General features: G+C 32.4%; 1 protein-coding gene across 1 annotated transcript; it reads left to right on the plus strand.

Annotated features, from left to right (window-relative positions):
* LOC110019105 (cytochrome P450 86B1-like) lies at window positions 1-15,789 on the plus strand. The gene is made up of 4 exons (XM_020716677.1): window positions 1-88; window positions 12,052-12,623; window positions 13,447-14,085; window positions 15,221-15,789. The coding sequence occupies exons 1-4, from the start codon at window positions 1-3 to the stop codon at window positions 15,593-15,595; spliced, it is 1,674 nt and encodes a 557-aa protein (XP_020572336.1). The 3' UTR covers window positions 15,596-15,789.
* Window positions 15,790-21,588: the final 5,799 nt, after the last annotated feature.

The raw sequence follows: 21,588 nt of genomic DNA on the forward strand, positions 1-21,588 counted from the left end.
ATGGAGATATTGGTGGATGTATGTGGGCAGCATGAAGTGTATTTGGAGGCTTTTAGTGTTGGGTCATGTGACAATCATGGGATGATAGGTGAACACACCAATGGAATGATCGCAATATGAACATAAGTAATTCATTCGATAAGAGATGGTGTCAAATATTGATGAGAGACATGAAGGCGTTGACTCCTTCAGACAATAGACTGCTCTTGTTGAATGTGATAACTTGCAGAGCACATTGAATAGATTGTGTAATCGAGTATGATGACATAGTCAATGGCATGATGAAAGGTGGCTATGCAAGTGTGTCGATGAGGAGAATTAGGCGGTCGTCAAGAAAAATTATTTTTAACAGCCCAGGCGAATGTAGAGACTTGTCAGTTAGGGTTAGGAAATGTCACTAACTGGGAAGAGTTAGTGGTTAGCTAATATCATGTTGATTATTATGTGGCTTGTCAAGGTAATAAAGTAAGTAAAAAGGCCACTGAATTTGAAGATTAGTGATGATCAAAGAGGCTATCTAGCATACAAAATAAGAGAGAAAGAAAAGGTCTTCGAAGAAATTACCTCTTAGAATATTTTAATAGTAAGGGGCAATACACTAAAAAGCCTCACTATAGTTAGATGTGTTAGCCCATCAACAAGATGTCAGACTCTTAGAGCCAGCATCAAAAGGTTGTCGAGAGATAGTAGAAGGAGTTTTCGCCAAAACCTCTTCAAGCTTTACAGACATAAGAATTTTGTTCAAGCAAATCAAGTTTATTTGAAGAGCGGGCTTAAATAATGGAAGAAATTCATTATCTTGTCGGTAAAATCTGTATAAAGATAGATGTGTAACTACCATTCTTCTAAAACACACACACACACACACACACACACATATATATATATATATATATATATATATATATCTTTTCTTCTTAACATGAAATAAGAAAGGTTAAGAAGAGGAAATGCAACCAATGACATATGACTCAAGGCACATTATAAGGTTTTTCAACAATTTCAAAGTTGATGGGAAGGGATGTTATGCAAAATGTTATGTAAGACATCATCTTACTAGGTTGGACGACAACATAAATGGCCAATGAGACCATTAAAGAGCCAACGGTGTAAAAATAGGTAAAGAATCAACCAGGGAATTTAGTCAAACTATTAGCAAAAGCAACCAAAGTGAAATTGAGTGATATTAACTAAATGCATCGCCAAGGTACCAAAAAGGAGTCATCAATGATATGATAGTTTCATTGACCACAACATCATAAAGATGTTGATTAAGGCAACCAGAAGTCATCGACCAACAAGACATTCATCAACTCCAAGAACTAGACATTCATCAACTCCAAGAAACTCAAAAAAATTTACGGAGGTTGTATGCTAATACTCTAATTCTATTTTATTTTTTATTCATCTTGATTTATGTCTTTATTTTATATGATATATTGAGCTACTAAGAAAATGTTAGTATTATGATGAATTTTTCTATGATAAAGCATCATAGAAGAAATGCCAATTAAATTGCTTTCTCAAAGTCATGTTGTGTGCTAAAATAGCATGGTAACTTAGAATCAATAATTTTTGAACTTTAAATATCTATAAATTTTATCAATATTTCTCTTGCAAATTATATAATTTAGGAAAATATTTCAAAACTAATCTTGTTATGGTTTTTTTAGTTAGTTAAAACTTCATATTTTTCTTCTTTCATTAAGACATTAAAACTTTTATGAATGTTGTTTGCACTCTCAATTATAGAAATAACTTGGATTAATTTAGGAAAATATTTCAAAACTAATCTTGTTATCGTTTTTTTAGTTAGTTAAAACTTCATCTTTTTCTTCTTTCATTAAGACATTAAAACTTCTATGAATGTTGTTTGCATTCTCAATTATAGAAATAACTTGGACAAACAAATTAATGGTCAAATATTCTCTGTTTTCTCTACTCCCTAGTTTATTTTCAGTTAATTTAATTGAAATTAATTAATTCAATTTCATGTTAATTCTTTCTACAACCTAGTTTATTCAAATGTGCTAAAAATCTTAGGCAAAGATGTTATTATCCATATCTTTTTTTAAAGCTAAGGTTAAACAAACTCATTTGCTCAAATGTATTCCATTAATATTTAAATGGCTCTTATATCTCAAAGCAAAAAATTTCTAGTTCTCTCTAATCTATTTTACTAATCATGCTAACATCACAACAATTTTAGTTATTTGTTATAATGTGTTGCATTGAAAATTTTACTTGTGAATATTTGAGGTTCCCTTTAATTCACCTTACAAAATAATAAAAAAATGAATGTTAGTTGCCATCAAAGATTTTTAAGATTTAAAGATAGACTTGTCAATTGAAAAAAACATCTCCTTCATTATGCCTAACTTTCCTACATAATTTTTAAATCTTAGAAAGGTTTTAAAACTATTGAGAAAATTAGACGCATTTTTTTTTTAGAATTTGATCATTAACCAAAAGGTTATTTTTATGGTCATTTGAAAAGAGTGTAGCAAATCTAAGAGTTTAGATGGTCTTATCATCATCAACCTGATAGTTACTGATTTTGTTCTTTATTGAGAAATTGGCTTAGAAGCTTTTGTATAACAAAGAAAATTCTTTAATAGAGCTTGTTTCTTAGAACGTAAATAAATAGATAGAAAATCTCCCTCTACTTTGTAGGAAGAGAATGATGCATCATCCATTTACATATTTTTTTTCTTTGTTGGAATGGCCATTAGATGATTTTTTTCAATATTAAACTATAGTATATATCCTTTGATTTGGGATTAATCTTATAGTATTTGATCAAAATTTAGTCAATTTACCAATTGTTAATTAACTCATTAGAATTACGCAATGTACTGATAAACTCACTCAATTTGTTAACACGTTATATTACAATCCACATAAATATACTTGTTATTCAAGATCATTTATTTTAGTAATTGGCAAATGATTGCTAACCTCTCAATCCTACAACCTAAGCTATGTACTTTATTTCTATTTTTATATTGAACTCTCTTGATTATCCAACAAAATCTCTCCTTCGATTTAATAACTAGGCAAAATAAAGATCCATTCTAGAGACCATATTATGATAATTAGCATTTACAACACATCTACTTATGACCTTTATAGCTTAAAAGCAGAAAGCATTAGTAACTTATTCTTAGGTGTTAAGAATTAAAGATAAATTTAAATATATGTTTTACTTTATTTTAAAAAACAAATTATCTTTTTTTTCTAGCATTCAGTCTCTTTGGATTAAGAAAATAAGAAAATCACATTTTGTTTCTTAATTATTACAATTACAATTTGTTTTTATTTTCTCAATTAAATAAAAAAAAAACTTTAGGAATTCCTGAAGTTGTCTGGAGTCCGCACGTCCGGACTCCGAACAGAAAAATTTGGCCAAAGTTAGGGGTTGAATAATATTTGATAACAAGCTAACAATGGTGATTATAGTGGACCTTAATTAAGGCCTAAGTTTACATTCAACATAGTCCAAGTAACGAACAAGTGAAATGACCTTCAAAAATATCACTAAAACTTGATCATATTAAAATTTATCTTGATAAGAGAAGTGATGCGTGCTAGAAAATTAGCGGCGGTAGAGTAACGAATTATCGTCTTAGCGTTGTACGGGAATTCAGCACACACACAGATGAAAGAGAAACATACAGTAGTGACACCATAGGTTTTTACATGGAAAACCCGTAAAGAGAAAAACTACGGGGTTTGGCGCAGTTGCGAAAATTTTTTATTGATTGATGGTTACATAAATCCCTTGTCCTGCAGATGAGAATTGTAACTATATTTTTCAGGTTACAATGTCCATTGACGACGTGTGGTTGGTAGCGATTGACGACGTGTGGTTGGTAGCGATGGACGACGGTTGGCGGGGATCAGCGACGATAGGCGTTGATCGACGGAGGCTGACGTAGTCAATGACGGTCGGTGATTGATGATGGTTGGTGATTGTTGAGGGAGGTCGACAGTGTTCGACGGCGATCAGCGGTGGTCGACGACGGTCGGCGGTGATGCTGAGCTGCAGTTTCTCCTCAGAACCTCAGGCTCTCTCTTTAGGCATAAGCCCCTCCTCATGAGAGGAATGGAGCTTTATTTATAGTGTTTTGTGTTCAATTAATGCGTGAATATGAACCATTTTGATCGAACGGTCCGGAGAGCTTCCCTCGATCATACGACATTTAATGGACATTTGAGTGCCTTAAAGATGTCAGAATTGAGTGATCTTGAGCTCGTTGGATTTATCTTGTCGAGACGCTTGATTTGATTATAAACTTGTCATATTCGACAACCCTTTATGTGTCCGAAAATCTTTTAAGTGTGATTCAATGACTTGATCTGAGCTTGATTTGACTCGGATTATGCTAGTTCTTATATCATTAGGTTTGTCTCATCAAGGGGATTATGCTAGTTCTTATATCATTAGGTTTGTCTCTTCAAGGTGGTCAGTTTGACTATAAGTTTGCAGAAATCGGAGCTCTGACTTACTTTTTATCAAGACTTGAATATTTCTTGCTTGAAATATCGTCTCGAGATCCGTATTATGTTTCGCGATTCATGTCAGATGACAAAAAATTATTTGTGGCTTATCTAAGTTGCTACAACTATGAAAATAAAAATTATTAAAAAAAAAAACTATGAATTCAAATCCCAACAGAACCATTAGCTATATAAATGAGTAAGGAAAAAATTAATAAAAAAATGTCAACAAACTATATCTAAATAGTCGCACCACATACAAAGGAAAATAATCCTTAATAGTCCATTAGCTAAGCTATAACTTAATTTGGCACTCGATAACATGCAAAAAAGAGATGAGGTCATATTTTGACTTATATTAGCTTCTTGTATCATATTTTGCCTAAATAATATTCACATATTTGCAAAAGATAATTAAGGATATGATTTTCTTAATAGTTGGTGGCAATGAAAATGGGAACTATAGTTCAACATTTTAGAGAATTTCTGTGCGTGAGTGAAGTGCCAGCCAGTGGCAGAGCAATCCTATTGAGGTCTTGTAGGATGGCCAGGTGGAAATTAAATGATTTTGACTTCCCTGCATTTCCATCATAAAAAGTGCAATTATGATTGCAATAAGTAGTTTTTCTTTTGAAATTATGCAATATTTTTAGGCCTTTAAGGCGAGCTTGTCAAACATAAAAAGAGTATATGCATGAGTATTATTTGTGCCGAATAAACTTAGCCCAACAACATTTGAGGGGTAAGATACATGCCAATATAAATCACTAAACATATAAGGAGTTGTACCTTTTTTATAAAACATAATCCCTTTAGAATTGGTTGAAATGTGAGCAATAATTTGGCTTTGTTAAGGAAATGAACACAAAAAACTCATTGGAAGTAGATGGTTCCAAAATTTTCTCACTAAAAAAAACTAAGTGAAATTTTGTTTTCAAGTATAAGATGCCACAATATAATTCTAAACCAAATAAAGTCAAAAAAAGAGTAAAGTTTACTATATAAAAGAAAATCTTTTCAAATAATTCTCTGAAATATAGGGAATACCTAAACCTCGTTCTTTTGGGGAATGGTTGGTTTAGACCATGAAATGATATGGAGTTTTTTCTAAGGGGCTCCATTAAAAAGAAATCTAGAAAAAAAAATAAATCTTTTTTGGATAAATTTTGGCATTGATATTAATTCGACTCAAATAATAATGTTGGTTCAAATAATAGATTTAATTTGTCAAAACTTTCTTAGAAATAAAAGAATAGATTAATTTTTAATTTAAATAACCACTTGTGAATTTTTCTAGAAGAGGTTAATAGGCTTAAGTGCTCCTGGCAATATGGTCCATCTGAGCCAAAGACCAAGGCAAATTGAGCAACCAGAAGTATCAACCGATCTCTCGGTAAAACCCAACTCAAGGGATAAATTCAGCATCGTCGGCCATCTCACAGACACCCTTGAGATTCCTCATTCAAGGTAGAGAACTGACCAAGGGATAATCACATAGAGCATTCGGAAGGATCACATCATCAATGAGTGTGTTATCTATCAGATTATGATGATTCATTATTTACTAGATAGATTAAGTATGCTTTGTTGTCAAAAGTTTCTCTTTCAGGAATCAATAGTCGGCAACAAAACTAAAATAGCCAACCGGCAAAGCCAAACTGGTCGAGTTAAGTTTTGCCTATCTGAAGGCCATTAATGGCTGATCGACAACTCTGATTCAGCACAATTGAACAAACTTCAGTCTTTCAAGACATATGATAGCCAAACCAAAGACCTATACATGTAAAATATCTAAGAAATGACTAATCAACAATTCAAATTATTGTTCATTACTATGCACCTCTCTCTCTCTCTCTCTCTCTCTCTCTCTCTCTCTCTCTCTCCCTCCCTCCCTCCCTCTCTATCTCTCACTCTCATGTCTTATGCTTTATTCCTTAGGTGTGATTCAAATAAGGATTTAACATCCTACAACGTGAAGTGAGCCTCTTTTAGGATGTTGAATCCTTATTTGACTATTAATCACTTCCAATGAATAGAGTGTAAGGCAAGAAAGAGAGAAAGACAAACAGAAAAGTGCACAATAATGAAAAACAATATGGCTCTTCTCGGGACTCTTGGACCTATTTTTACTCATAAAAATGATTCTCTATTTATAGGGAGAGGGTACAATATCTCAAGTTACATGTTTTCTCATGATTTATTTAATGATGGTTTTATATGGATATTTCTAATATTTTACATGTATGAGCATTTCGTTATGCTGCTTTTGGCTCGGCATGCTAAGATTAATTAGCTTCAGGTCAGTACGGTCAACTCAGTTTGTTGAACTGGGTAGGTCATCCAAGCTAGATCGATTGTCTAGGCTGCAGTTTATTCATGTTACATGTCGTCCCAAATGTAGGTCATCCCAACTGCTAGTCATCCAAGCTGTCAGTCATCCCGACTGCAGGTCATCCAGGCTGCTAGTTGTCCAGGCTCGAGCTATCCTAACAGCTGGTCGTGCAGACTACTGGTTGTCTCATCTATGAGTCGTCCAAGTTGTTGGTCATCTAGACTGTGGTCTATGCTGCTAGTAGTCCACTATGTGGACCGTCCCAACTGTGAATCGTTCAGGTTGCAGATCACCCCTCTCAGAAATTTTGTCTGACATATTTATGTTTTACAGGATCATATCATGTCAATATTTTAATTTGCTACAAATAATTAATTAATTTAAAAAAAGACCAAATGATTAAAATATAATTATATATATTTATCTGGTTAATAATTATTCCATAGGAAATGAGCATATAGTAAATCTATAGTCATAAAGTTTGAAGCATTTCCTTGGCTTCATACTTTTATGGTAAGAAAGTTTGCTTATCGACCATTCACCAGCACACATATTGCAAGAGGTCAGATAAGGAGAAGAAAAGAAGATTTGCATGTATCTTCAAAAGTGTAAAATAAGATATAATTTTTTTTTAAATAAGAGATAAAATAAGAATTTATTTTAAACTAACAAACAAATACATAATATGTAACTATTACATAAATAATCAAATAAGTTGTATTAAACTCATTTTAATTAAATATTATATTAGCACTCATTGAGCTTTATGCCAAGCTTTCAACAAGGTTACATGTTGAACAAAAAAACAATCTTGCTAAAAAACATAAATAAATTAGATTATGTTCAAATTTAATTCATTTGACATTTCAAATGTTAAAATAGTTCAAATTTATGTAATCATTGACTTAAACAAACTCAAACATGTGTATTAACCAAGCCCAGTTCAAACAATTCATCAAGTGTATTCATTTACTTATAACCATATGATTAATGATAATGAAAAGTTAACCATCAAAATCGAACACATTTGGTTAAATATAAGCCATATTCCTTTGGTTTCCAATCTTTCCAAAAGCTATCAATCACTTTCTCTTCTTTAAGATCACTTTTTTCTTTGTGAACAATTTTAGGAGACTATTTATGATTAAAATCTTAACAAGAGTGATGCCTTAAAAGGCTTAGGTTTGTTAGAAGTAGCTTAGCAATAATTATATAAATTTACTATAAAGAGAAAATGTATATTTGGCTACCAAACCATAACAAAGAAGTGTTGCATAACTTTAAAAATTATAAAAAAATATTAAAAAATAACAATTAAAAAAAAAAACTAATTCAAGCAAACATATATTTTTTTTTGATCGAATGATCAATTGATTTAGGAAAAAATTAGTGATTCAATTCTTAAAATGATTTACTAAAAGTGCTGATTAGCAAATAATTAGAAATACATAATGCTTGATAGATGGGTCAATAGCGGTTTAGGAACATAATTAACGAAGATATATATCCATTAATCAATATAAAATAATTGTAAAGTAGTTAGTATTTTGATTACTTATAGTTTATAATTAAAAATTAAATTAAATTTGATAGCCTTCATTAGATCTAAGATTTCAAGTTATCAAATAATTAAAGAAATACTTCACTTCAATCATAATCATATACCAAAACTTGTATTTCGATGAACCATGATGCAAAATTAAAAAAAAAAATCAATAAATCAATGATATAGGGCCACGCACACTTAATTAATTAATTAACTTGTACCAAATCCAATATTAATTTGAATTTTAATTTAATTTTCTCGCTCGGGCGCTATTTTTACAAATATTATATTAATTCTAACCATATTACAAAAAGTCTCTTTCAAATGTTGAGTAAAGCAAATGGCATCATGCTTTTATGAGGCATAACAAGAATTAAAACTAACAAGAAACCTTCAAAATTGACCCCTTAATACATATAAAAAAAAGAGACATTTATATGCACACCACACAATTCTCATGTATTTACATATCTTGCAGCTAAACATTCATATTTACATAATGAGGCATAACAAGAATTAAAACTAACAAGAAACCCTCAAAATTGACCCCTTAATACATATAAAAAAAGAGACATTTATATGCACACCACACACTTCTGATGTATTTACATATCTTGTAGCTAAACATTCATATTTACATGCATACCGCTCAAGTCTTTAACATCACATAAAAATATATCATCACAACCATCTTTCTAAAAGTGAAATAATGACGACAAGGTGTTCTAAATATAATATGAAATTTTGCGTATTAGATATGTAAATACATAAGAACTATGTGTTATACATGCAAATTTCGCTTAAAAAAAAAAGATTAAATCATCCAAGAAACACCCTCTAGCCTTCTACTCCAACAATCAAATAATTAAATAAAAACCCTCCAATGAAACCATAAACAATACATAAAACTAATCAACCTAAGCTATAATGTCACCATCACTAAATTATACAAAAATTAACCCCTCAACCGACTGAACTTCTTAAAGCATTGCAAGCAAAGGTGCATGTGACAAATGGCAATTTTCCTTTTGCAGTTAACTTTCATTACTATTTGCAAGCGTTATCCAACCAAATAGTCTAATGCAAGAAAATTATGTTTGGCCACCCTCCTTTGGCAATACCTAATCCCTATCCTACTCATAAACATTTTTTTATTATTGTAAAAATATATTTACAACAACCTCCATTATAAAAAATGATAATTTGACATTTGGCCAATGAGTGTGCTTTGAATTTCTATCAATTCTTCAATGCAAAGTTCTTGAGACAACAGGAGTATAAATGAAATGTGGATGAAGATGCAAAAAGTCCATCCTTTTATTAAAAAAAGAGAACAAAATTGTTAAACTCTTAAATGTACTTTGAGATTAGTGTCATATTATAATTGTGCTCATCATAAATCAATTCTGACAGCATTATAATCATATTTATTAGACATTTTTGGCCCAAAGCATGTGATGGCATTCATTAGTAATAATTTCTTTAAATAATCATAGTCATAAGGTAAAATTGTAATTAAAAATAATAATTTCACTCCAAATTTCCTTTAAAATTCTTAATATAATTAGCCTTTCATAGATGAGTTATTGCTTACTGATTAAGAATAGAAAACTTACACATGGATGAGTCAAGTTTAAGCTTCTTTTGTAATATCCATACTTTTGGTCCCTCGGGATGCTAATTTGAACACGACTCTAATCATTAATAAAATATTGGAAAATTTACATAAATATCACATAAATCTTATGTATTTACATATCTAATGGCCAAAGTCTTAAATTTATCCTTATAATAATTTGGTGCCATGAACCTACGCAAGAAAATAGTGATGATGATATATATTTTGATGTGATGTTAAGGATATGAATGGTATGCATGCAAATATGAATCTTTAGAAGTTAGAAATGCAAATACATAAGACTTGTGTGGTATGTGCATAAATGCCCCTAAAATATTGTAAGCCTCAAGATCTGATGCCCGAGTTCAAATCAAACTATAGATGGTATTCTCTATTAGAGAGTTATATAGATCAATGTAACAATTATAATGGATTTTACATGCATACAACCAGAAACATTTCAATTCACATATCTAATGCCTAAAAACTCATATTTAATAATAAAAAATAAAAATAAAAATTCTATTAGTTTAAAGTTTTTTGGAATCTCCTTCTTAAATTTCATATATCTCTTGTTTTTGTAAATAATCAGGCAATGACCTCACAAGCTAAATATGGAGAGTTATAGCTTGAACCACAGATAAGGAAAATGTCTTATAGAATTTACAAGATAAAGAATCAGCATGAAATAACAACTGAAAGATATTGCTATCCATTGGAAAGGGATTGCCACTTAGGATGCATTTCTTAAGAAGAGGTGGTTGTGAGATTATAATCCTTGATTGCAAAGAACACACTTAACATCAACCAAGAACCCTATAGAAATCAGTACATCACATGTTATGAGCAACCTTAGAAGTGTGTAAAGAAAGTTTAATTGAGAAACCTTGGACCCAAACAGGCTTATACCAATCACAAAAGCAATAATTTGTGTATATGTATGAAAATCATAACTCTGTGAGAATAGTGATTGAGTCCAATCGAAAAACAAGAAATAGAACTGCCCACAATTAATTGGAATACTCATAATCAGTTGAATAAGGTAGCAAGACACTAACAAAGAGGTCTCAAAAGACCAAACCACATTAGCCCCAATGTCACAAAGTTTCATATTTTAAGGAACCCAAACTAATCAAAAATATTTTCCTTAATTTTTTTCTTATAAGGAGTCATCATTCAACCAAGGATCAAAGCAAAAAAGACAAATTGTTACTTTTTGTCAGCTGAAAAGTCCTACAATTTCAGTCTTACATAAAACACTAATAACATCTAAAGAAGTGATGTCAAGGCCTCCATTAGATTTAAGAAGAGTAGAAGTTTTCCAATCAATTGAATATAGTTTCTTCTCCAATCCATTATGTCATAAAAAATTACTAATAACTGAAGAAACATATTTCTAACTCCCTTAGAAAAAGTATTGTACTGATCAATTAGCTCACTCAAAGGCTTTGAAACTCATCCTAATCAAGTATATCACAATAGCTTGATCAAAAGTATCTAAAATAAGTCTTAAAGTCCTCATATCTTCTCTGAGATTAGTACAATATTATTTATCAATTTTTTTCGCTCATATTAGAACATATTTCACAATAGCTTGATCAAAAGTATCTAAAATAAGTCTTGAAGTCCTCATATCTTCTTTGAGATTAATACAATATTATTTATCAAATTTTTCGGTCATATTAGAACATATTTAATTAGAACATATTTCATTGTTTTTTGATCCACTACGACCAAAATTTTAAGGGAAATCTACATACATCCAACATAATTCTTATGAACTTACATATATATCAATTACTAAACACATACAAAGTTAATTAGTATGTTGCAATACAATTTTTTTTTTTATTTTTTACAAAAATATTACAAATATTTAAACCATTTACATCTCTAACTCCCTCCCACATGTCCGTTCACCAACCACATCAAACGATAAGCTCACAAAGCCATTCACTCTATATATCTCATGATAGATACATCCCCTTATATACTCATCAATATCAGCCCTTAACTCCTCCTCTCTCCAATCACCACCACCATCATGATCTCCAGTAACTTCACCCTCCCCGCCGCCGCGCCCATCCCCACCCTCTCCAACCACCTCCCCCGCCGTAAAACTCCCGACTGTCGAACTCGCTCTCGCCATCTCCATCTTCATCGCCATCCACTCTCTCCGGCAGCGCCGTCGCCATGGCCTCGCCACGTGGCCACTCCTCGGCATGCTCCCTTCTCTCGTCCTCGGACTCCGCCGCAACATATACGAGCTGATCACCAGCGTTCTGGTGGACCGCGGAGGAACCTTCACTTTCCGTGGTCCATGGCTGACGAACCTCCACTGCGTCATCACCGCTGATCCGAGAAATCTGGAGCATCTTCTAAAGTCCAAGTTTTTGAGTTTTCCCAAAGGAGCTTACTTTGCGGAGGCCGTACGGGATCTTCTCGGTGGCGGAATATTCGCAGCCGATGATGAGACGTGGCGGCGGCAGAGAAAGACAGCGAGCCTCGCGTTTCACTCGTCGGAGTTTAGGGCCATGACGGCGAGGTCTTTGGTTGAGCTCGTGCATCACCGGCTGCTGCCGGTGATCGAGTTCGCTGTCACCGGAGATGCCGTTGTTGATCTTCAGGTATGTTGAGCTTCTGGGGAACAGAAATTCTATGATCATCTTTTCTGTTTTACTAAACTATTAGGGTTTGTAAGAGGTTTTTACACTCGCTTTATGTCCAACTCGTTCAAGTGAATAAGCCTAATAAATATATATATATATATATATATATATATATATATATATATATATATATAAGAAAATTTACATACACAGCACATAATTCCTATGTATGTACATATCTTATATCTAAACTTCCATATTTATATACAAAATATTAGGGTCTTTTTAACCTATGCATGAAATAATATATTTTATTTTTTAAAAATAATAATAATATAATATTAAAAATTTGACTTATGTGTGGAAATATAAAGGTGTAAATTTTGAATATTAATTTGTTATTGAATCATACTGAAGGAATTGAGTGTGAGATAAGAGAGAAAGCTAGAGAGAAACACATATAAATCACACCCTTGATTCACCCTGGTATTGATGCTTCTAATGGAATAATTGGGCTTATGAGTTTCCAATCGGCCTTCTTTGACACATCTTGTCCCTTTGAGATTCGTTTTTGGCACTTTTATTGTATATGGTAAGTGTGAAAATATGTAAATATATAAGAATTGATGATATATTTTATATGCTTTTTTGAAAATAGTGGGGTTTGGAAAAGTTGTAACTTTTGTCAGATCAAACGTCCCAACAACAGTCCCAATACGAATAGACTGTTGTGAATGACATGTCGACTCATCAGAACTGTCGTCTAACAATTCCTCCAACCAGAGTATGTTCACATAAGAAAAAGGAAGCATTTTTTTAACAATGGTGGTCTTACGTACAGGATGTGTTGCTCCGGCTAACCTTTGACAACGTATGCATGATCGCCTTTGGCATCGACCCGGGATGCCTCCGGCAAGGCTTGCCGGACATACAATTTGCGACGGCTTTCGAGGAGGCGACCGAGGGGACGGTGCAACGATTCGTGATGCCGACGACGGTCTGGAAGGCGATGAGAACGCTCGATATCGGGAGTGAGAGGAGGCTGAGGAGGTCGATCATGACGGTCGACGCGTTCGCTTACGACGTGATAAGAAAGAGGAGAGAGGAGATGAAGTCGACGGTGGCGGGGAGATCAGATCTGTTGACGGCGTTTATGAAGGAGAAGGACGAGGAAGGAGGGAGGCATTCGGATGAGTTTTTAAGGGATGTGTGTGTGAACTTTATATTGGCGGGGAGGGACACGTCGTCGGTGGCGCTGACTTGGTTATTTTGGTTGTTGGAGAGGAATGGGAGGGTGGAGGAGAAGATAGTGGAGGAGGTGAAGGGGATAGTGAAGGAGAGAGGGGAAGAGGAGAAGGTTAGTGGTGGTTGGTCTGAAGTGGTTTTCCGGCCGGAGGAGGTGAAGAAGATGGAGTATTTGCAAGCAGCGATATCGGAGGCACTCCGGTTATATCCATCCGTCCCTATTGACCACAAGGAGGTATTTTATTATTATTATTATTATTATTATCTTTTTAATTTAACTTTTTTTTTATTTTTTTGCATATTTACAGATCTACCATGCCTTTTCTCTATTTTTCAAATTATCACTAAAAAATACAAAAATCATGACAAAACCACACTTCATATTTCTCATTTTTATCAAATTCTAAATGTTTTGATGGTGGCACATGTAAATGCATGAGTTCTAGAGTTCCTAAATATCACTTGGGTATTCCATTTGTAAATAGTGATGTTTTACATGCGATGGATGTTAATTTGGGGCAATTATATACATAGCGTGGATCATACTAGATAGAAAAATTTTGTTGATTATGCAATGTTCTCATTATGCTAAAAAAGTATTAACACAAAAAATAAATACTAATATATGAATAGGATTTTCAAACATAGATATCGTCTTCTCCAAGTGTTTACGTCTATATAAGCATGTATGTTTGCAATGCATAAATATATATAAACACATCTTACCATACATACATGCATGCATGCACACATACATATACATCAAATTAAAATCAGGAAGATTTACATACATAACATTCAATTCATATGTTCTTACATATCTAATTCTATATATATATATATATATATATATATAACTTTATCTATGCATGAAAACAATTATTAGTTTTAATTTTCAGGAGTTAAATTGGTGATATTTTTGTTGATGAATGATTCATATGGTATAAGTGTAAGAAATAAAATTTAAAATTTGCTTTTAATAAGTTAAAATAATGGTTTTTTATGTCTATAGAAGTTTTGGATGTTGTATATGGATGTAAATATGTGAAATTTATGTATTAAACATGCAAACACATAAGAATGTAAATTCCCCAAAAATTATTATAAAATGAACTATTAATAAATGAGAAAAATGCACAGACATTAAGAATGTGTTTGAGGTGGCTGCTGCTTTTTGAAGAAACAACAATGCAATTAGTTCCAATTAGAAAGTTATTGTTCGAACAACACTCAGTCAATTTGAATAATATGTTGTGATGTGCATGTTTTTTATTAAAATTACATTTATATATATATAATATATATATATATATATATTCCCGAGTCACTTTATAAACTATAACCAAGTCCATCTGCAAATGAGCTTACAGGTGATTAAAGATGAGATTTTTCCCGACGGAACAGCGCTGAAGAAAGGAACGAAGGTGATATACTCAATCTACAGCATGGGAAGAATGGAGAGCATATGGGGAAAAGATTGCAGAGAATACAAACCAGAACGATGGCTGAGAGACGACGGGCGTTTCATGAGCGAATCAGCGTACAAATTCGTCGCCTTTAATGGCGGACCCAGGCTTTGTTTGGGTAAAGACTTCGCTTACTATCAGATGAAGTTCGTCGCAGCCAGTCTTCTTCTTCACTATCATGTCACTGTCGTTAAAGGCCATCCTGTTCTCCCTAAGTTAGCCCTCACCATGTACATGAAGCATGGCCTCAAGGTTAAACTCACGAGGCGACATGATTGAGCTTAATAATAATGATATATGTATGTGTATGTTAGATATAGTGTGCAGGGTAATTCTTTCGATTTCCTAGCTTGACTATTTAATTTGTATTTCATTTGTTTTTCAGAAGAGATATCGATTGTTATTTGTTGTATTGAATGCTGAGGATTATGTGAAGTAAAAAACATGTTTTTATTATAATTTAGCTATAATTAGATTTGCAGTGTCAGGATATATGCTGGAAATCTCACCTTCTCAGTTTTAAATTATCTTCACTTGATGCAGAAGGGGTTCTTGATTATATTCATTATGCTTTTTTGGTGACTGTTAGAGTTTAAATTGTCAGGTATGGCTCGTATATCAGATAACGGACAGTTGTTAGAGTTGAACGGAGCGAGTCAGCGGAGTGGAGCGAAAGCATCTGTCTAATTGGGGGAGTTTCGTTACAACATAAAAATATGGATATTCAGAATTAATTGAATTTGCTTTCTTGACAGATCTTGAATATGAGGTTTCTGAAACCTTGAAATTTTAAAGAAGCTATTTCCTTCCTGTAAGGAACCTAATTAAGCTTACTGATTTGTGTGGATGATATGTACTTTTGTCCTGTAAAGAAAAAACTGAAATAAATATGATTAAACAAGTGCTAAAATATGAATTTGATATGAAAGACTTTGGTTATGATATGAGGAATGAAAAATCGGAGGGATGGAAAAGCTAAAGAGTTATTTCTCTGTCAAAAAGGTCATCTTCAGAAGGTGTTGAATTTTCAATGGCAGGTTCTGAAATTGTTAATCTACCCCTTGGAAATCATTTTAAACTCTCTTCAATTTTTTGTCCTAAACCTGATATAAATATTCAAAAAAAATGTCTAAAATTCCTTATGCTAATGTCATTGGTTTTTTAATGTATGTTATGAATTTAAATTCTTGGGCATCTCTGCATGCGGTGTCCGATCCTGGCCGTAGATCGCGGTGATCTACGGTCAGGATTATTTCCATTTTTTTATAAAAAAAAAATTAGGTGGGGCCCACCGAAATACATCGGGACCGTAGATCAGGTGATTTACGGTCCGGATCGGACACCGCACGCAAGCTGCGTGTGGCGTCTCATCCGTATGGAATAATTTTTCTTGTTCGAGACCTGGTTTTGCTTATTGTTGAGGAATTAAGGCAAAGAAAGCCCAAGAATCATAAAAATTAAGAAGAAAACAAAGAGATTTAATGAGGTTTGGCAATTTGTCTACGTCATTGGGAGCAGAGCAGCGACTTCTTTAGATTTCATGAAAAATAATACAAATTCCCTTTATAGTTACAATACAGCATATATAAATATATATATATAAATATAACCATGGTGTACAATTTGTCATTACAAAATTACCTCTGTGTCGTACCGCGGCGGCGTTGCCCCTGCACCCCCAACCCGCATAACAAAACTCCCCACAATTGGGCAGATGCTGGAGCAGAATAGAGCGAGCGAGCGGAGTGGAACGGAAGCATCTATCTCTTATTTGGTACATGAGTGATATCAAACACTTATTTTGTTAGTGTTTTAAACAGGGTTCTGTCCAATCCTGGTTTTGAACATTGGAAGGCTGTAAAATGGCTTCTTCGATATAGTCGGGGAACTTTGGATATAGGTATTGCTGATTTTGTTAACATTGTAGGTTTTGTTGACTCAGATTAGTTCTATTTGTAATTTTGCTTGGTTCTATTTGTAATTTTTCTAATTTCAGTTTTTATACTGACAGCGACTTTATATATGTTTTAAAATCTAAGTGATTAATACTGCTGCTAAAAGATTTAATTCCTCAGCAACTGCACCAAAAACTTAATAACGGTTATAGATTTGATAAAGATGTATAAGTCACACTTATCAACGCAAGTATACGTATCGCTCAAGTAATATAAGGCTCTAATGGAGTCCTAGATATCGATCCCACAGAGAGTAATATTAAAACTACGAACTAAAATTTTAGAAAAGAATATACTTCAACTTGTTTATCTGTCACTAATAGGCAATTGAAATAAATATATAATTCTAATAACTCTTAAATAACTAATTATACAAATAAGTTTTTAATCTGATATTCAATATATAAGAAAACATCCTTCCCCTTGTCAAGAAATTATAGTGAATGGATAATGTGAATCAGTTCAAATTGTATTGTGTCAAATAGGAGCATACCTATTCTTTACCCATTGGTCAAGGTATAAAGAACATTGACTAATCATACGCTTGTTTACTGAATCTGCGGCTAGGCTGGGAGGATATTGGCTCTCACTTCGGAGCCCCCACGTTCCCCGATAGGACCGAATTGGGGATTTTAGTCTGTCACTCTAAAATCTCCAATTCTACGCCCGATAATTTTATTTCCCTATTTATTAGCACCCAACTTCCAAGGGCTTTGACCTCCCTGAATCTTGGATGTAATTTTCACTTTAGTTGTAAAACTCAACATATTTTAACAAATCAATTAGCCAGATTTAAATTAAATTAAGATCGAAGTGAAAAGATCATCACAATTTCTTTAACATTTTCATGACTCAACTAATTCAAATCGCGACTTCACAAATCTCAAGACAAGGAGAAAGACAGAGAAAACTACTCATAACTCACGGGGAAGACACAACAAAACTCAAAATTCATATATAAAAGCAAAGTTATACAACTACAATAAGTAAATACACTTATCTCTAATTTCTCCCCAAGCAAACTCCTCAAAGTTCTTCTGAATCTCTTCATTTCTTTACAGTACACAGAATTCATCTTCGAAGCGGCAAGGAGAAATAAATCTCTCACTTTCCCTCCACTCTTACAATCTCTCGAAGAATTCCTCACAATTAGACTCTCTACACTTTCCTAATACTTAACACACACTTAACACCCACTTCACACACTTATTTTCGCCAAAAGCTTCTTTTAAAAGTTGTGGATGAGTTTTCTCAAGAGTTGTTTAAGCATCCGTCAAAAATTCGTCCTCATCCAATGCATTGTTGGACATAACCGCTGATCTCGCCGTCGGTGGCCTCGAGGGCGTCGTCAACGGGCCTTCTACATTATTATATCTAGAGTATTAGGAAATTCTCGCCGTCGACGCCCTAGTTCAAATCTTCACATTTTGGTTCTTTTCGCTCCAAATTCGTTATTTTTTGCAACTTTTTGTTCCAATTACCTTAATTGATCATTCCTGTGACAAAACATCAAAAATATATATCTTTAAAGTGCAATATCATCAAAAATAATATAAAATAGGTATGAAAATCTCAACTTATTTTCTTTTGGTCATATACTAGCAATTTTCTATTTGTTTGAAATGTATAGAACTATTAGACATTGCAAAAAACACCTCTTGAATTCTTCTAATTGAGAAGTCTTTGGGTTTCTACTATCAGCTTTCAACGGCTATTTCTGTATTCTAAGACTTTCCATTCTTATCCAAACAAGAATTTATCCCTTTTGAAACATCTAGTTTGCTATCTGGATTTTCAGCTATTATGAAGCAATTTTTTAAAAAACTATTATGAGTGTCCTAAATATTTTTCTTACAAGTTAAGATTATCACACTTTAAGAAATATAATTATAAGAATAGCTTCGGTCCACAAAAAAAAATTAAATAATCAGTATAAAAATAACGGCCAGATAAAAATATCGTGATAGTCTGAAAAGTGGAACCGCAATAAAATCACCTCAAATATGAGAAAATATTACGTCTGTTACAGGATGATGACATGGTTTCATCTTCCGCACATACGAGAGTGTCTGGACGTAAAATTTTCTACTCAAAAAGACCCTTTGTGTAATAAATTAAATTTTGATGTCGGACATTAGAAATTTTTAACAGCTATTCCAATTATTCTCCATTGGATTCCTTTGGTTTTAAGTTTTCAAATGAATTTGAGTTATTATCAAATTCATTAATAAGTTTATAAACTGAAGTTCAGATTTGCTTTAAAGTCCATATTTTTATCTGTTTTTACATTAGATTAAACTATTGTTTGAATCTATATTCAGAAGTTTTATATAGTCTATTAATATAGAATAAAAAGTATCCTGATATATATATATATATATATATATAAAAAGTTAAATTATTATTTTCTCCACGATCAAGTTTTTGGTGCTATTGTAAAGTAAGAAAACATAAGTGTATATATCTGTGTGTGTGTGTTTATTTTTTTTTTTATAAAAGATTGACAATATTTTGTGTCTATCCACCCCATACGTGTTAATTCGACCCAGGTAAATTTGAACATTAGACAAAGGGGACTTGCGCCGAAACTGACATCCAGCAGGCCACCGGTTGCAGTCATATATTACACACACACACACACCAAGATTTATGATCAATTAAAATTTTAAATTAAAAAATAGAATAAAAAAATATTAAATTCTATTTAAATGAATATTTTAATATAAAATAATAAGATTTAAATCTCGCCCCTACTGTCAACATTCTACAGCTGCGTAACTAGGCTTGTTAAAATGCATGGCTTGTTGTTCACAAACTCGTGTTCGGCTCGCTAAACAAACAAGCTAAACGCAAATAAAATTTTTTCGCTTACGAGCCATACACGAACAATGATATTTTTAACAAGCCGAACGCAATTCAAGCCCGTGCTCGCTCAAACTCAGCTCACTCGTACCCCGAGGCGTAATCACCCCCTTTACATAATCATAAAAACCACCATTAAAACTAAATTGAGGTTGCACTCATACTGTGTAGGAATGAAATTACATTCTTATATATTTACATATTTAACACTTCAATTTTATTTATTTTACATCTATACCATTTAAATCTTTCAAATCACCCAAAAAAAAAAAAATCTTCATTTACTTTTTAGAAAGCGACATATATCTTTTCATGCATTAAAAAAAAGTGATCTATAAATTAAAATTTAAACTTAAGTGTTAGATATATAAATAATTAAATGTACTTAGGATATACTAGCTCCAAGAAAAATAAATTATTTCTTTTTAATAAAGGAGGCATTTACATAAAGACCACCCAATTCTTTTGTATTTACATATATAACACTTTTACCACCCAATTCTTCTGTATTTACATATATAACACTTCACCTTTTCATATTTATACCACCCAAAGCTATCATATGACATCAAAAATAATATTACGTTTAAAAATTTAAATGCATGATATGTAAATATGTTGAAATTGAGTGGTATTTATGTCAATCATCTTTAAAAATTATAATAAAAAAAATTACATTTCACACAAAAATCCTAAGTTTCTTGTTTATAATATTAAGTTAAAAATCAATGAGTAATTATGATAGAAATATAACTTGTTTTTTTTAAACAATTTATCATTTAGAATATAAAGCCTTAAATTGTCAAAGCACATGTATGATTAAATATAATATGGATAGCAACTTATGTAAATGATTATAATCACACATAAATAAATTGAAAATAATTTAAATTATTGATGGATTATTTATAGAAACTTAAGTGTTCTAAAAAATCATTAGATAGTTTTGTAAGCTTAAAAAATTAGACTTAATTAATTTCTCATTTTCACTTGCACTCTCATGATTGCTAAAAATATATTAAAATTGATGCGAGCTAGAAAATTCGTGGCGATAGAGTAATGGATTATCGTTTTAGCATTACACGAGAATTCAATACACACAGATAAAAGAAAAGAAGCACCTCGAATTTTTAAATGGAAAACGCTTTAAAGGGAGAAAAACTACGGGGTCTAGCCCAGTTGAAATAATTCACTATGAATGATGAGTACATGTGTCAATTTTTCTCTTAAATTAGATAAAATGGAATTACAAAACTATATAATTATAATCTGGCTGAAGTTCTAGGAGAAACCAGGTTACAAGGGTGATTGTTGATTGTTGTGGAGGTAGTAGTCTGTCGTAAGTGTTGTAGATGGTTGCTCCAGAAAAACTACGGGTCATCTGTTTGACCTTCTAAATGTGTCCATAAATATTCCAAGCATGGTTTAATGACTTGATCTAGGCTTGATTTGACT

Source organism: Phalaenopsis equestris, unplaced genomic scaffold (assembly GCF_001263595.1).
Source record: "Phalaenopsis equestris unplaced genomic scaffold, ASM126359v1 Scaffold000002, whole genome shotgun sequence".
Taxonomy (NCBI): Eukaryota; Viridiplantae; Streptophyta; class Magnoliopsida; order Asparagales; family Orchidaceae; genus Phalaenopsis; species Phalaenopsis equestris.

Bases quoted from the DNA above. Each gene is read 5' to 3' on its own strand.
- LOC110019105 (XM_020716677.1), top strand. From the start codon at position 1: ATGGAGATATTGGTGGATGTATGTGGGCAGCATGAAGTGTATTTGGAG. The intron at 12,624-13,446 runs GTATGTTGAGCT...TCTTACGTACAG, and splicing joins ATGCCGTTGTTGATCTTCAG to GATGTGTTGCTCCGGCTAAC. The intron at 14,086-15,220 runs GTATTTTATTAT...ATGAGCTTACAG, and splicing joins TCCCTATTGACCACAAGGAG to GTGATTAAAGATGAGATTTT.